Below are 17,473 nucleotides of genomic sequence, written 5' to 3' on the forward strand. Positions count from 1 at the left end.
AGTATTGAGTATATTAATGAGAGGGGTAATGTTGGCTGTATAATTTGTAAAAGCTAATCACAATTCAAAACGTGGCATGAAGAGGGTAACTTAGGGAGTTAATACAAGTTGCCAACCAAAGTCAGACGCGTGTCAGCCGATGTTGATAATAATAGATCTGCGTAGCACTAGAGCAATCGAGGAATGCAAGGTGATGTGGCCTAACGATTATTCACAAAGTTCAAATTCAAAATCAAGAAGGAAGCCTAACTATAAAAGTGGCATAGTGAGACTGACTGTGAGAGAGCATGTTCAGCAATCATGGAAGGACATTTCGACGGTTAGAAGCCCACTTTGGCGGTTATCATTGAAAAGCATAAATAGCAGAGAAAGCCCCAGAATGAGATATCCAAAACTCAAATCAAAGACAATTGATTCCTATTTTTCTTGTCATTTATATTTCCTGCATTTTATTTTATGTACTTTCTTTTTGAAACATTTATTTTCAACACTTCCTTTTCAGAGCATAGGAGTCAAAGTAAGAAATTGTTACTTTGATTGTTCACTCAATCATCTTTCTCCGTCTCCCTTCTCTTTTTATTTTTTCTTTTCTTTAATACTTGGCAATTTTGAAGTCCCCTTCATTGAAACAAAAGAACTATCAATGTAATCGCGTGATAATTGGTTTGAATTTAATCTGTAAGGATTTTTCAATCTTTGCTAGCACGCTCACATTTATGATATTTTTCTTCGTAAGAAAATTAGCCAACAGTGTTGAAATTAGTCAATAAATGTGTTGACTAGTAAGAAGAGAGAGAGAGAGAGAGAGAGAGAGAGAGAGAGAGAGAGAGAGGCCATTGCTTTTTGTTTGGCTATAACTTTTTGACTAAGGCCTTCTTTGTCATGACTTAAAAAAGTTAAAAAGTTAAAAAGTCACTATCTTATTTAAGTCACATTATCTGTCTACCACATCACTTCAAACCCAACCCATAACCAATCCATATTGCATAAAAAGTCAAAGGTACATTTATTTAGATCATCCCAAACTATTCCTAAAAACACACGAAGGGTTATTTTAAAAAAAAAATAGAGAGATAATACGATTAAAAAAAGTCAAAAAGTTGGCTATTAATCAGCTTGCCAAAATAGGCCAAAAGATAAAATAGGCTAAATAAGTCAATAAGACAAAATTTACCTGTTGACACTGCCACATCAGCGAACACAAATTTGTTTTTTTGTCTTTAGGGGCACCTTGGTCATATAGCATCACACCATCAAACATATATATACTAGCGGTTGCCACACGCCATGCGTGTGCAATTCAAATAAATAAAAATAAAATAAAACATTTATCATATATTGTGTGTTAGTTAAGTAGTAAAAGCCTTATTCATTTGACATAAGTCTAAGGTTCAAATCCCTTCATCTCATCTATCTATTTTTTTTTTTTTACTTCAAATAAAAAAAAAGACACATGACAGCATAAAAAATAAAGGATTCAAGACGCCATAAGAAGTGTTCACTTTATAATAGTATAGATTTTTTTTTTGAACGATGAAACCAATCCATTAAAAACTCTGAGACGATCCACAAGAGCCAAGGGAGGATTCCACATCCAATCAAAGGGTAAAACCTCATTTACACAGGCCTGAGCTATCCAATGAGCAACCTCATTAGCTACTCTTGGGCACTATCATTTTAAACATATTTTTTAATATAATAATTTAGCAAAAAATTTACTCTAATCTTTTTAAATATAAAAATTAAAATAACCTATTAAAATAACTAAATAATTAAAAAATCTAAAAATTAGTCACTTTCTAAACACCTAAATTAATGGATTGCAAAACTTGCTGATAAACTAGTTGAAATTAGTTGATAAATGTGTTGACTAGTCAAAAAAAGACAGAGAGAGAAACTACAAGGCCATTGCTTTTTGTTTGGCTTTAACTTTTTGACTAAAAAAACACAAAGGCGTGGGAACTTTCAATGAGGGAAATCAGAATAAAGAGATATGTAAAGCACACATATCATACCACGACAGGGCAGCCAGCTCTTGGAATACTGTCTGAACGCAACCTACCAAAAGGATTCAAACCAGCATATTCCACTAAAATACAAGCATCAATCCCAATAGCTTCATAAAAATCCCCAACCTGGAAAAGAAAAGACAAATAACTTGTGGCCCCAATGTTTATCAACCTAAGATGAAGATCAAAAGTATAACAGAAACCACAGAAACCAAAGGCATGAGAACTTTCAATGAGGGAAATCAGAATAAAGAGATATGTAAAGCAAGGATAGGAGTAATGGAAATGAAAATGACATACCCTGCAGAGCAAAACTTCACGAGGAAATTTTGACTTGAACTGCAAAATCTCCCAGTTAAGTGTTCCTTCTTTTAGACTACATCAAACAAAGAATAAACATGCATAAATTTAAATTTAAAAAGAAAAATTATTTCAAGAAGTGACTTTTGTGCATTCATGCATGTCTGGCTGCACAAGAAAGGAGACGGACGAGTTTTGTGCATTCAATCCCGTAGAAATGTTTTGTAATATGGTTGAGTTGATTAGAGAACGGATTTTTAACATTTCCCACTGGTCACATTGAAAAAAATTGAATGCATTGGTTGATTCCCTGCTAAAGAGATAAGCAAAGAATCTATCTAAAAACCAAAGCAAAGAAATTGTTTATATCAGAAAGTATCCCCACACCCAAGCACCAATTAGGGCAAGATAACCCAAAGAGACTGCCAAATTCTTCCCATAAAGACTTTCTCAAACTTGGACTAATGTGACCATATACACCCAATAACCACCACGCCAACCCATCAAGATTTGCAAATCTCACCGGCACTATAAATTCTCCTAATACTTCTCAGAGGTGGCATGACAGCGTTGGACACCTACACTCATCGAACACTTCCTGACAAGTGAACACATATCCAAAACATGTCTTGTTATTTTTATAAATAAAAGAGAAAAAGACTTGGACACGCTTTGGAGCCTTGGAGGACACACGTGCCCATCGTTTAGACACAAGTGAAACACATTACAAATTTAAATAAAATAACTTGAGATCTACTGATAAAAGAAAACAATGTAGACTTAAACCTGTCAATTTGCCTTATTTAATCGTTAGAAATATTTATTGAATTTGACTAACCAAATGGTCATTGAAAGAGTTGAGTGGAGAAGAATGATTCATATAACCAACTTCATTTGATAGGACTTAAGGCTTATTTTGGTTTGGTTTGGTTATGACACATTAAATATTTAAAACTATATTTTTGTGTGACCCCCACGTGTATTGTTTTAAATCTCGACATCAGCGTGTTTGTGTCATGTCCGTATTGTGTTACATATCTATGTCCATACTTTTTATTACAACACAATTTAGCCTCCCAAATACTCGTAATTAATATCCTGTCAAGCTTTTGAACTTCTGTTTTTTGAAGAATTACAATATCAAGACTATTTCAAAATGAGCAAAGTGTTAATGTCAAAGACACCAAGTTACAAGGACATATAAATAAAAACCATACACAAAGGAAAATTGAATGTTGTGATGATTTAGTTGTGTAACTCTATTGTAAGGTTTTAGAAATTGAACATTGTGATGAATTAGATGCATCCCCCTATATGGCCACCTCTACTACAAAGATCCCAGTCATTAAATGATTTAAATCCATGAGGGAAAAGAGGCATTGCATTTTATACATTTGCACCAGATCAAATAGTAGTGTACCTAAAGAGCACATATAGTGAACAATATTTGTAGAGATTATACAAACCATTTAAGACTATTTTCTCCATTATTTTTGAAGTAAAGTAATGCAAATATAAAATTTTAAAAAATAAAAATAAAAACAACAACAACAACAACAAAAAAAACCGAAAACACCTCTTTCGAAGGAAATCAAAACAGAGTTCACCGCTAACCTTAACATGATTACGAGCTCACCTTCCATTTTTCAAGTTAACATCCGACCCTAGTAAATTAGTGTACATGAGCCTTTTAATTAGTTGCACAGAATAAGGCTTTCTGCACAACTGCATCCTCTGCAGCAAGAAATATCAATATATATACGAGTATACAAAAAGAATGTCAGTCATAGTCTAGAATTCCAATTATCAGCTCATGGAAAACTCAACAAGATTCAGTCATCTAGTGCACCTCCTTCCACCACAGAATATGAGAATGATCCTTATCATCAAGGACATTGTTCAATTCTCTAAGTTTCCTGGTCGCTTTTGTGGTCCCTTTAAAAAGTTTCCGTTCTTTCAAGCAATGAATCCGTTCACACTGTCTGATACTGCAATGAATAAACATAAAATAATATAAAATCGAATCCTAAGTGTGCTAAAAGAAAATCAGAAATCAAATATGACAAGAAGTTATGGGGAATACAATCAAAAAAAATTCTTTTAACCAAAATCTAACCCTTAATACCTTATAAAGAATGAATTCAAAAAGGAGGTGAAATGCTGATATTGCAACATTTCATTATTTGTAGAAGATATAGAGATGTGAGTTGGTTTTTTGGCTTTTTAGCTAGTCTGGGGCTAAAAAGCCTCGTTTAAGATAGACTTTTTGGCTTTTTTAACTTTTGTGAAAAAAAATATAAAACAATTATAAGTTGGATGTAACATTTTGTCATATCTGGCTAAAATAGCCTATTTTGTCCTATATGGCTATTTTAGCCCCAACCTTATCTCAAACGGGGCTATAGCATCTCTAATGATGCAATTGAAATTTTTAAGAAATCTTTAATTTTAATTTTATTATTTTTTTGGAATTAGTATTTTGATTAGGTATATTTGGTTCAATATGAAATAGCTTAAAATTAATAAGTTTTCAAAATTGTGTTGATTTAGTTTTCCTATTTTATGCTTTTTTTATTCTACCAGAATTAGGTTTAGTTTATTATAAACAACAATGTATGCCTTAGGTCTCAACAACTTTTGATGATTAACAAAAATTGAAGTTATTTACTCTTTCTCCAACTTTAGATATTATGTTTGAATCAACCATTGCTGATGCCTATTTACGGCTAGGAAGCATGTTTGTGTCAAGGTTGTTACGATCGCAATCCAGAATAAATACCATTCGATCCAACTTGTATTTTGGATCGGACCCATGTCAAGATCGTGGCGGGATTGTGGTAGGATCGTAACAGGATCGCGATTCCATGCGATCCTATTTAATTGGATTTTTTTGGCTGCCTTCAAGTCAACCAGACCTTTATCGGGATAAAAGAAGGAAAAAAGAGGAACCTCTCAGATGCGATTAGGGCAAGAGAAATTGGACATTAAATTTCAGATTTTGTGTAACAACCAACCAGGTATGCTCTTCGAATCTTCCTTCTCTGCTTTTTTTTTTTTTTTTGGTGGCTTTTTTTCTTTCTTCTTCGCAACTCTTCTTTTTCTTCACTTCTTCTTCTCCTTTGCAGTTCGAATCACCATTCTTCTTCTTCTATGTGTTCGATTCTTGCTCTTCTTCACCCGACATCTTCTTCAATGTAGCTCGACCTCTTTTTCTTCCCTTCTTGTTCTATTTTTGTTTGTATATTATATACTATATACTATATATATATATATATATATATATATATATTTGTGTGAATGAAAACCAAAACTTCGATTGAAACATTCTTGCTTTTTTTTTTTAAATTTTTTTAATTTTTCCTTTTTCTTCATTTTTCCTACTTTTTTGTTCTTCATGTTTCTGGGTTCTTCTTTGCTGCTGCTGCTGCTCTTCTTTGGTTCTTTTTTCCTGAACTTTGCTGGAAAAAAATCCTATTTATACCAATTTTCCCCTCTTTTGCCTAAACTTATTTGTCACAATTTGCAGCACACAACTAACATCACAACACAATGTCAGCCTCTGGTTTAGGAAGATGGAGGAAGAGAAAAAATGTTGCTGGCCACATATCTGATCCTAGTAGGGAACATGGCATTTAAGTAGATGTTGCTTCCAAAATGGTAAAATGCATGTATTGTAATGTTACTCGTTTTGGAGGAATATTTAGATTAAAATACGATTTGGCATGCACTCATCAAAACGTTGAACCATGTCCCCCAGTTCTTGAAGATGTTAGAGAAAAATTTATGAGTCTTTTAAGAACTCAAACATTAGAGTCTCAAAATATAAAAAAGGAGGATGCTTGATACGAGTCAGATTGAATGGTATTTATTGGATCGTAGAATCGTACGATCCTACGATCCGGATCGCGATCTTAACAACCTTGATTACAGGTTTCCTTTCATCAGTTGGTATCAGAGCTTGTGCTCAAATCCTGACCATGGCACATGGTCGTGAAGAGGAGCACCTGGTGGTTGGACTACTGCTAATGAATCTGAAGAAGAGGTTTTTAAATGAAGAGTCTGATAACATATTCACAAACACGGGTCCATATTTATTGCAACCATAAATTGTTTGGGATTTACCTCCTATATATGATGAGTATCCGGAGGATGAGACTGAAGCAATTGAAGAGGAAGGAAGGTCTTTTCAAACCATGGCGAGTCTTGAAGGAAATTTCATAATTGGTACTACCAAGGGGTTTGGGAATTCATGCTTTCGAGGTTAATGAGTTTAATTCAACATTACAGGGACAATAAATCCACGAAATGAAGTAACACAATGCACCATCATGCATTTAAGGAAATTGGTTAATTTTCTGACTATTTTATCCGCAAACATGCCTGGTTGGCATCTATGACAGATGAATTTCCTTTGTATGTTTCTAAAGAAACCCAGTGCATTAGATGACACAACAATGCATAAATTGTAGGTGCCATCTTTTTTTTTTTTTTTTTTTTTTTCTTCTTGTTTTTCGTAATTTATTTGATAAAAGAACTATACAAGAAAACACTGAGCATGATTAAATGTTAAAAGTACTTAAATTGCATATTAACAGTCAACTCCCAGTTCATTGAACCCTTATGTTCAAATATAAAAAAACCCAAATTTGCAGCGGAATCAGAGATGTATTAAGCTTTCTACCACTGTATTACAAAAGTTAGCATAACAGAATAAGAGAAACAGAGCGACCCACCATATTTATGAAGATAAAGACTCATTCTTTATATCAAATCAAAACCCATAAAAAGTGAGTATAGAATGTATTTCACTACTGTTCGTGCATGTATAGGCATTACTATATATATATATATATATATATATATAGAGAGAGAGAGAGAGAGAGAGAGAGATTACAGTAAGGGAGGAGAGGAGATAAAAGCACGGCGATGAAGAGGGGAACGGAGGAGGAGGGAGAGAGAGCGCCAGCGAGGAGCCGAAACGACGACGGTTTTGGCTGTTAACCAGTACATGGTTTGTGGGTATTGTGATGTATTTGATTTTGGAAATGAAAAATGGGAGCAGAGAGATGAATCGAATTTAGGGATTTCTAGGTTTGGTGGTGGGTTTGTTGTTCCCGCCAGAAAGCAAAAATATATAGATGTTTTTAGAAAGCACTTTCTGAGTAATAATAATAAAATAAAATAAAATATATATATATATATATATATTTGATCATAAAAAAAATATTTTAAAATTCTAATTAATAATTTATGAACTTTAATAATTCTTTTTTTTTTTTTTTGTTACATCGGAAAGAAAGAAGGAAGTAGAGGGAAGGCTAGGCCCTTTCCCTTGAAATTCCTAACAGGTCTGCCAACAGATAGCTCCGCAACTCAGCTGGTGGTTCATTCACCACCAGCATTTCCTCTGGTTGATCTGCACCTAGCTTGGCTAAGGCGTCCGCACACAGGTTCCCTTGTTTCCAGATATGCTGGATGGTGCACACGCAGCCATTGAAGAGTATCTTGGCATCTTCCACTAAATTTTTGAAAGGGCAGTTGCTGGCAATTGGATCCTTCATCAGCTGCACAACCTGGGCTGCATCCGTTTCGATTAGCACGTTATTGATGCCTTTTTGAAGAAGAACAGTCAGTCCTTTATACAATGCCCAAAGCTCAGCTTCGAGACTGGTTCCCATCTGCATTTTCCCATAGAAGCCACACACCCAAGCTCCTCGCTCATCTCTAAGCAGTCCACCAAATCCTCCTTCACCTCCAACTCGCCTACAGCCATCAATATTCATCTTGATTTGCCCTGCAATTGGTAATATCCACTGAATCAGTCTATAGGTTTTCCTAGGCAGAATGATTAAATTAAGAAAAGCTTGGTTGATCTCTCTAGAGTACTCAAAAATGAATTTGAGGCTCTCTTGGGTATTAGTATTTTTGTTCTCAAACACAACATGGTTTCTATTTTTCCAGATTTTCCAAAGGGCCACTGTGAAAATAGTATACCAAGAGATGTCTCCAGAAAAATGTTTAGTGTTTCTAGAATTACACTTGAGCCAATCAGCCCAAGGTTTTCTTGTGAGACTGAAAAACCAAGTTTTATCAAAGAGTTTAATCCATACATCCTTAGCCTTATAACACTCCCTGAAAGGGTGATTAAGGTCCTCAATTCCACTGCAGGAAGGACAGGTGGAATCATTAGTAAGGCCCCTTTTCACCCTCATATAGTTGGTAAGCAACTTCCCATGGCGCACAGTCCATAGGAAAATCTTCAATTTCTGAGGAAGTCTGAGTTTCCATAACCAATTCCAGTCTTCCTCTATTGCATCTGTGCCTTGGAGAGACAAATACACAGATGAGACAGAGAAAGCACCATCAGGTGTACCTTTCCACAAAGGACTATCCATATCAGAAACATTGGGAGATGGCTGACCCAGAATAAGCTCAGAGATGGGAGCTGGGAAGAGAATTTTATTCCCACTCTCATACCAATTACCATCCTCCCTTATCAAGTCTTTCACAGGTAAACCACTTAGTTCATTGTTATGCATAGTCAGGTTCTGTTGTAGGACAATATCCTCAAATGGTTTATCACCACACCACCAGTCCTTCCATGCATCCACAGATGCACCATCCCCTATTTTCCATTTCACCCCTTTCCGGAGAGTGTTTTTGGTACTCAATATCCCTCTCCAGAGATGAGATGCTTTCCTCTTTTGGTTCCATCCTTGAAGAGGTGTGTTTTTTAAGTACTTGTTTCTAAGTACCTCACACCACAAACTTTCCTTATTGCTAACCAGACTCCAGCCCAACTTGGTAAGCAAGGTTAAGTTTTGGTCCCTGGCCTTTTTGAGTCCCAGTCCCCCTTGTTTTTTCACTTTACACACAACATCCCATTTAACCAGATGGACTTTTCTCTTATCCAAGTTGTCACCCCAGAGAAAGTCCCTATTAAGCTTATCAATAACATTGCTAACTTTCTTGGGGATACTCATAGTTTGCATGGACTCACTGATTTAATCAGTGTTGCTCGACCAGCCATGGATAACACACTAGTTTTCCAACCAGCAAGTCTCTTCTGCATTCTCTCGATAATATCATTAAAGTGACGTCTGTTAACTCTACCATGAATTAGGGGAACACCTAAATATTTCCCCAAATCATTGGTTAACGAAATACCACACTTAGAGCTCAAATCTCTAGCTTTCCTCCTGTCAAGATTAGGAGAAACATAAAGTTTGGACTTACTAAGGTTAATTCTCAGCCCAGAAATATCACAAAATTCCTCCAACACTCTCATGATAGTACTACAAGTAGCCATGGTGGCATGGCCAAATAGCATGAGGTCATCAGCAAAGAATAAGTGTGTGATATTAGGACCTCCTCTACTAGCCTCAATACCTTGCCACTGTTTGTTATTAGCTTTGAGGCTAATCATATTAGAGAGACGCTCCATGCATAGAACAAATAAGTAGGGAGATAGGGGATCTCCCTGCCGCAAGCCCCTTTGGGGTTTGAATTCCTCCAGAGGTGCACCATTCCAGATAATAGCAGTACTGACACTAGTGACACAACTCATAATAAGATCAACCAAGTTTTTGTCAAAATTAAATTCTAGCAAAGTTTGTTTTAAAAAGTCCCAAGAAATATTATCATAAGCTTTTTCCAAATCAATTTTAAAAATCATGCCCCTTTTCTTGCCTCGCTTATGACCCAAGGAATGAATGATCTCTTGAGAAATAATAATGTTATCGCAAGTATTACGGCCAGGGATGAAACTACTTTGGTTAGGTCTCACAATTTTGCTCAAAAAAGGTCTAATTCTGCTCACAATAATCTTAGAGACAATTTTATAAGACACATTACAGAGGCTTATAGGTCTAAAATGCTTGATGCTCTTAGGGTTTTCAGATTTTGGAATAAGAGCAATCAAATTTTTATTAACCTTAGGGGGAATTTGTTTTTCAGCAAAGCAGTTTTTAACAAATTCACAGACATCAGGACCAATAATGTCCCAATAGGTGTGGTAGAACAAAGCTTGAAACCCATCCCGCCCAGGGGCTTTAAAGGCATTTATGTGTTTCATAACCTTCCAAATCTCACCATCAGATAAAGGCCGAGTGAGGTCCAAGTTGTCCTCATGGTTGAGTTTACAATCCACCAAGTTGGACCACTAAGCAAGAGAGACAGTTTGAGGGTCACTGAAAAGGTTAACAAAGTAAGAATTGACGAGGTTTTTGAGTTGATCCACTTGGTCAACCCAATAACCATTGTCATCTTTAAGCATCTCAATCGTTCTTCTCCTCCTTTTATTGAGGGTAGTAAGGTGGAAATACTTAGTATTCCTCTCTCCCTGAGTGATCCAATTAGCTCGAGCTTTTTGGAACCACAAGAGTTCCTCTTGATATAAAACAGTATTATACTGGTCAACCAATTCCTCTTCCAGGTTATGGAGGTTATGGGAGAAATTGATGGCTTGAGAAGCTTGTATGCCCTCAATACATCCCAATAACCACCTCTTCCTACGAAAAATGTTCCCAAACACCTCCTTATTCTAGACACTAGCTTCATGGCTAAGTGTTTGTAACTTAGAGCACAAAGAGGTGTGGGTTTTACCCCAGCACACATCCACCACATTCTTAAAATCCTGATGGGTGATCCAGGCAGCCAAAAACTTAAAAGGTTTACAAATAGAAAGTAATGGTGACTTACCTTGAGTGAACACCATCATGGGTGAGTGGTCAGAGTATGTGCGAGGGAGGTTTCTCACAGCTCCATCCGGAAAGGTAGTTCTCCATTCGGTGTTGCACAGAGCCCTATCCAATCTTACCATAGTGTTGGCCCAGCCTTTCCTATTATTGGACTAGGTCAATCTTGGTCCTGCACACCCCAGATCCATCAGCTTGCAGTTGTTAATTCTGTCATTGAACTTACTATTCCTCCTCTGGTCTTGGCTTAAATTCTGGTGGCTCCTACCATGGAAGCTTCTCTTGTCATTAGGGGAGGTAAAATCATTGAAATCTCCAGCAACTAACCAGGGGTCAGTTATGTGCTGAGCAATGGCCTCTAGCTGCTCCCAAAGCTCATCTCTCTTGACACTACTTGGGCTGGCATAGACAGCTGATAACAACCAGTCGGGGTAGTCTTGCCGTGAGATGATCGCTGTAATTTGTTGCGAGCTAGCTTCTACCACCCTAACATTAACAACATTAGGGTTCCAAAGCAACCAGATTCCACCACTTCGACCGATAGGATCCATATGGCTTGAGGCTGTGAAGCCCATACAATTGAAGAACATTCCCGTTTCTTTGAATTCCACTTTAGTTTCCATAAGCACCATCAGTTCTGGTCGGTGAATTTGAACTAATTCCCTCAGATTCTGTTTGAATTTGTGGTTGCCGGCTCCTCTACAATTCCAAATGAGCAAGTCCATTGATGGAATTTCTTTATCAGGTAGGGGCTCCTGGTTGTCAATTCCCAGATAGCCCCGTATGGCTTTGTGATTCGCTTCCATTGACTTTAGAGGTATCATTAAGAGATAATGCAAGTCTTGTTTCGCTGCTATTTGCCTCCAAGGCATTACCCTCAGCTTTACTTCCTCGTTCCACCATACGGAGGTGATGAGGTGAAACACTTCGTTCCCTGGGGACATACTCACCATCACTCTGCTCTGCTCCAGGTTGTGCACCTCGGTCGGGTGGTTCTCTCCGGCCTCCTCCATTTTTGTCTGGAGGGATTCTGGACTTGGGTTTTGAGATTTCCACCCTATTCCCTGTGCTTACCAACTCCTTACTTGGATTGACTAGTTGAACAATGGCCTGGTGAGAAGTAACAGCTGGTAGGGTGATGGCGCTCTACAGATTAGATATCTCACCTTTCCCCATTTCTGTTGTTTGATCTCGTATCCTCCTGTCAGAGAAGTCTTTCTTCCTCAGTCTGCCTGCCTCACCTAGTTGCTCTTTAGTCAATTCAGTGCTAGAATTCACTTTACTCTTAGCTATTGCTTTAGTCTGATGAACCTGATTGCTTGTTGAGCCCACATATCCAAGGGCTTGTCCTTTACCCTTCTCCTTGCCTGAATGGGCTTTAGCTCCATCTTTTCCCCCCTCCTCATTGAGCACTGCAAACCTATTACTCTTTTGGGCCGCTGGCTTAGCTCCCATTGGACCTCTGTTTTTCCTTCTCTGATTCTGAACCATCATCCAAGGGCCAAAATTCCCTGAGTTTGGGTCTGTCATTTCCTCTTCCCTGGGGCTTGGCCTGGTAGCTTGGTGAGCTTTAGTCATCTGATGTACATCTCTATTTAATGGTTGTTCGGTCCTCTCCGGCACCGGGATGCCTCTGTCACTGCATGCTTCCCTCTGATGCCCAAACCTGCCGCATAAAAAACACAGTGAGTGCAAATGCTCATATTCAACTCTATAAATGTGGTTACCTATAGAGAAGTGAGGAATTAATGGTTGTCTAAGATCCATTTCTATGCAAACTCTTGCATATTTTCCTCTCGCAGCCATAGCAGTGTTGATATCAATTTTTAAGGGAGCACCCAACACTTTGGCAATATGGTAGAGGACCTTCTCATTATAATACTCGATCGGGAGGTTAGGGAACCGCACCCAAATCGCAGTGGTATCCTCCTCTGCTTCATCTGGCTTAAAGTCTTGTTGCCATTTCCTCACTGTAACATAATGATCCATGACCACCCACGGTCCCCCAGTGTACACCTTGTTATAATCATTAACCATATCAAATTTGACAATGAAGAATCCATGACCAATATCCAAGGCTTCAAAATTAGCTTGTAGTCCCCATATCTTGGTCATTTTGATCATAAATAATTTGTAACCGATGGATTTCCCCAATAGGCGTACAATCAAACACTTTTTCCATGGTTCCCGAATTTTCTTCAGGAGACTTGGTGGAATGCTAACTTTCGGAATTCCAGTCCTAACTCCCACATCATCCATTTTCTGCTCCTCACCTTCAGGAGCAGCTTCATCCTCATCTGAGGAAATTTCGTCAACATTACAGTCGAAATTTTTTTCGTTGCCATTTTCAGAAAATCGTGATCTTAGCAGGGCTTGCTTGAAAGATTTAGCTACTTCATTGGTTGCCTCTATGCCTTCCATTTGATCGGTACTGATGGTTTCCCTTACATCAGTAGCTTGATTCACAGTTGCATCTTCAACAGAAGATCTAGGGCTTCGCACATCCCTTTCCTCTTCTTCATTTGGAGCAGATTCCTCCATTGATTCATCTTCTGGTCTGTCCGTTGAGCTTTTAATTTTCTTTTTACTTCGGATCAGATGATCAATCTCCTCTTTGGAGCATTCGGGATCATCCCGTTGGTCTGGAGTTTGCAAATTGCCTCTAACGGTCATCTTCTATCTTTGACTGTGTTACATACCTTTAATAATTCTAATTCGTGAGATTCATCTGTGATATTTTTATCTTGAATTTTTTATTTTTTATTTTTAATTTTGACATCCCACCTCATTAAGGCCAAGTTTAGGAAGACTAAATAAATGCACTTTTTGACTTTTTTTATATTATGTGTAGAAAAAATAGAGAGGAGATGTTGATTGATATGACTTAAAAAAGATAAAAAAATGAAATAAATGCACTTTTTTAGGTTAGCCAAACTTCGCCTAAAATTCAATTAAAACTCGAATGTATCATGGTTGTGATTATTATTACATTCTATACTCTGCTTTTTAGGAGGCCACGCAAAACGACAGCAACTGTATACGTTTCGACTTGTCGTGTGAGTGACCATCGTCTGTCTGTCTTCCACAATCCCCTGTAATAACAGTGAGAGCGGATTTGGTAATTCTCACTATTGTAATTAATTTTTTATTTTTTATTGAAAAATGTGTAAAATAAATAATGTAATAAATTGATTTAGCTCTTTGACATACCAATAGTGTCTGAATATTTAAATTCCAAATATCAAAAAAAGAAATTTATAGAAAAATACAACTTATTAAATAATATTACGGATTAATGGAGAATTTTTTATAAATACAGCATAGGTGAGATTTTGAAAAGTAATTATATAATTGGGAGTTTATATTTAGGGAAAATTGGTTTAAGGTCCCTCTCCCACTTTTCGTAAGGGAAGAGGTCCACAAAATTATTTTTTGATGCCTAAAGTTCCTAAACATATATCAGAGAAATTCGACTCTTTGTCCCTGAACTATCGAAGGTTGTTTGTGTGCCCAAGCCAACATAAACCTGAAGGCCGTTTGCTATCAAAGCATCGAACACGAAGAGAGAGATTTTGATTCACAAATCCTAACCTAAATTTTTTTTTGGTTTTGTGAAGGAAGAGAGAGAAAGAGAGATAGGTTCTGAAGGGATGAGCGACAGCACCGACAGCACGAGCTTCCAACCATCGGAGACAAAGCTCTGCCCCAACGGGTGTGGCTTCTTCGGCGCAGTGGCGACGATGAACTTGTGCTCCAAGTGCTACAGAGACTTCCGGATCACAGAAGAGCATACCGCCTTGGCCAAGGTCGCCATGGACAAGTTGGTTGATGGGTTTCGTGTGGAGATCCGTGTTGGGTCGTCGTCTTCGGCGGTTGAAACCGCTGTCGAATCGTCGGCGGCGGCGAAGCATAAATTTCAGCCGATACCCGCTGCTTGGTTGGATTACTAGGCTTGTATGTAATATTTGTTACACGAATAATTGCTTATATAACTGTAGCTTCAAGTCTAGACCCTGCTGCTAATGTTTGTAAAATCAAATTCAGTGTAGCTTTGTATAACAGTTTTTACAAATGTGGTTTCTTTGAAGCACTGCCCACTCCATGACTCTCTGATTCGGGAGAAATTCTAGAATTTCTCTGGAAGAGGAGAACTGAAATTTTCTGTGGTTTGATAAATTTTCTCTGAGTGGGTCAAAAAATAATTTTCTCTGGCATGTTTAATTATCTCTGTGATGTTTAATTTTCTCTGAATTTTTTTGGTTTAGAATTTCTCTGGAAAAGAAGAGAGAACCGTAATTTTCTCTGGACACTTCAACCCAGAGAAATTCTTCAACCACCTCACTGTAGCACACAAATAACACACCGTAGATTTGACTGAGTTGGGTTTTTGGGATTGATGGATGAATGGATGACATCCAATAACTCAAGCCATTGTTTTAGGTTGTTGTTGTTGTTGTTGTTGTTTTTTTTTTTTTTTTTTTTTTGGTGATGCAAAAAATTTCTCTAGTTTTAAAGAATTTCTCTGGATTGAATCCAGAGAAATTCTCTGGTGATGAGATTTTCTCTGTATATATGCATCCAAGTCACTGAAGCCATCAAACTCCTTATTGAATTGCCAACTAGATCGACTCTCCAAAACCGGATTCAAAAGAGACTCCACTAGCGCAGTATGACCAGAGTAACCAGAAGAGTAGAATGATTGTGAATTGTGGATATCTGTAATCATGGATGATTCAATAGAGTTTGCAATTGCTGCAACAGTGAGTAATGCTATCATCTAAGTTGCTGCTTGGATCATCATGGTGCAGTGGCTGACTGGGCAATGAAGGATATTTCTCATTAAGTATTTTATAGAATGATTTCTCAGCAGCATGAAGAGTGAAGTCCTGGATTGTTGATTAAATGGCTTGCTATGTTTCCAGGTATGTTTTCATTGTTTCAAGGGGTTTACAAGTGAATTTCTCTGGTTGGTCATTCTGATTCAGAGTATTCTCATTCTGATTCACTGAATTGAATTTCACTGATTCAATTGAAAATTCAAGAATTTCACTGAATTGATTCAGTGAATCAATGGACTCCATCTTAATCAGTCCAATTTTACCAAAGAATAACACTGAATTGAATTTTCTCTGGTTTTGACCAGAGAATTTCTCTGGATTAAATTGAATTTTCTCTGGGTTTGGACCAAAGAATTTCACTGGATTGAATTTTCTCTAGTTGAATTTTCTCTAACTTGAATTTTCTCTGGTTGAATTTTCTCCGGATCGAATTTTCTCTGCATTGATGTTGAGGGACCTTAGACATTATAAAAATATTGAATGTCCTTTATGCTATACAATAATAATACCAGGGACCTTAAAAAAAAACCCCCTTATATTTACACCCTATAAATTTCTCACTATGGTTAACTTATATATTAACAGTTGTTTTTTTATTAAAAAAATTAAAATAAAAAAAGTATTGTACGTACTGATAAAAAAATATATCCATTAGTATAAACACTCCCCTTGCAAAGCCAATAAATCTCAATATTGTAACACAACTCACTACAACAAAATATACTTTTGGCGATTAAAAAAAAAATTAGTCGCCAAAAGTTATAGAATTGGTGACTAAAAATAATATTAATCGGCAAAAGTCAAATATTTAGTTACTAATTTTTTTTAGTCGGAGAATATTGATTATTGGTGACTAAAAACAAATTTAGTCGCTAAAAATATTATAATTAGCGATTAAATTTTTTTTTTAGTAGCCGTATAGGTAGTTTTGACTACTAAAATTGTTTAGTAGCCGAATGAAAAGAAAAAAATTATTTTTTAACTTTGGGCGACCAAAAGTTTGGTCGCCAAATGTATATTTTCAACAACAAAAGAATATCTTAGTAGCATATAGTTAGTTTTAGCTACTAAAATTGTTTAGTAGCTGAATGAAAGGAAAAAAAATATTTTTATCTTCGATGACCAAAATTTTGGTCGCCAAAGGTATATTTTCAGCGACAAGAGAATATTTTAGTAGCCGTATAGTTAGTTTTAGCTATTAAAATTGTTTAATAGCCAAATGAAAAGAAAAAATATATATATTTTTATCTTTTTGATCGCTAAAAATATATTTTCAGCGACAAAAGAATATTTTAATTGCCAAAAAACTAAAATATTTAGAGGGAGATTTCAAATTTTGGAGGGATTAAAAAAGTTAGTGACTAAAATATTTAGTCGCAAATTGTTATTAATTATATATGTATTTTGTTTCCAACCCAAATCGTAACAAACCAACAACTCTATTTACATTTTTATTTATTTACAGAAAATCATTAATACCATCAAAACAAATAATTTATATAATGTAAGAGAGATGCAGCTATAGTAGTCATGACAATTTATGAGTGAAAAAAAATAGTAAGATTTTATATTATTTGTATATAAAATATATATTCCATATGATTTAATAATCTAAATTACTTTAATATCA

At 36.4% G+C, this 17,473-nt stretch overlaps 1 protein-coding gene and 1 pseudogene across 2 annotated transcripts; one reads left to right on the plus strand and one right to left on the minus strand.

The window, feature by feature from the left end:
• Positions 1-1,796: 1,796 nt before the first annotated feature.
• LOC145793030 (DNA mismatch repair protein MSH1, mitochondrial-like) lies at positions 1,797-7,449 on the minus strand. Of its 2 annotated transcripts, none has more exons than XM_082875356.1 (5): positions 7,204-7,449; positions 4,159-4,297; positions 3,946-4,043; positions 2,310-2,385; positions 1,797-2,135 (listed from the first exon to the last, which is right to left on the minus strand). In XM_082875356.1, exons 1-5 carry the CDS (start codon positions 7,317-7,319, stop codon positions 2,010-2,012), a joined length of 555 nt encoding a protein of 184 aa, XP_082731482.1. In that variant the 5' UTR covers positions 7,320-7,449; the 3' UTR covers positions 1,797-2,009. The 2 variants fall into 2 exon arrangements, with proteins under 2 accessions (XP_082731482.1, XP_082731483.1); XM_082875357.1 differs by having other exon boundaries at positions 1,797-2,181.
• Positions 7,450-14,655: 7,206 nt separating this feature from the next.
• On the plus strand, positions 14,656-15,985 carry LOC145793824 (zinc finger A20 and AN1 domain-containing stress-associated protein 1 pseudogene; annotated as a pseudogene).
• The last annotated feature ends 1,488 nt before the right edge of the window (positions 15,986-17,473 follow it).

This window comes from Camellia sinensis, chromosome 6 (genome assembly GCF_055761805.1).
Source record: "Camellia sinensis isolate YWXY chromosome 6, ASM5576180v1, whole genome shotgun sequence".
NCBI classification, from domain to species: Eukaryota; Viridiplantae; Streptophyta; class Magnoliopsida; order Ericales; family Theaceae; genus Camellia; species Camellia sinensis.

Bases quoted from the DNA above. Each gene is read 5' to 3' on its own strand.
- LOC145793030 (XM_082875356.1), bottom strand. From the start codon at position 7,319: ATGTACTGGTTAACAGCCAAAACCGTCGTCGTTTCGGCTCCTCGCTGG. The intron at 4,298-7,203 runs GTAATCTCTCTC...TATTCATTGCAG, and splicing joins ATCTCCTCTCCTCCCTTACT to TATCAGACAGTGTGAACGGA. The intron at 2,136-2,309 runs GTATGTCATTTT...TTTCTTTTCCAG, and splicing joins GTGAAGTTTTGCTCTGCAGG to GTTGGGGATTTTTATGAAGC.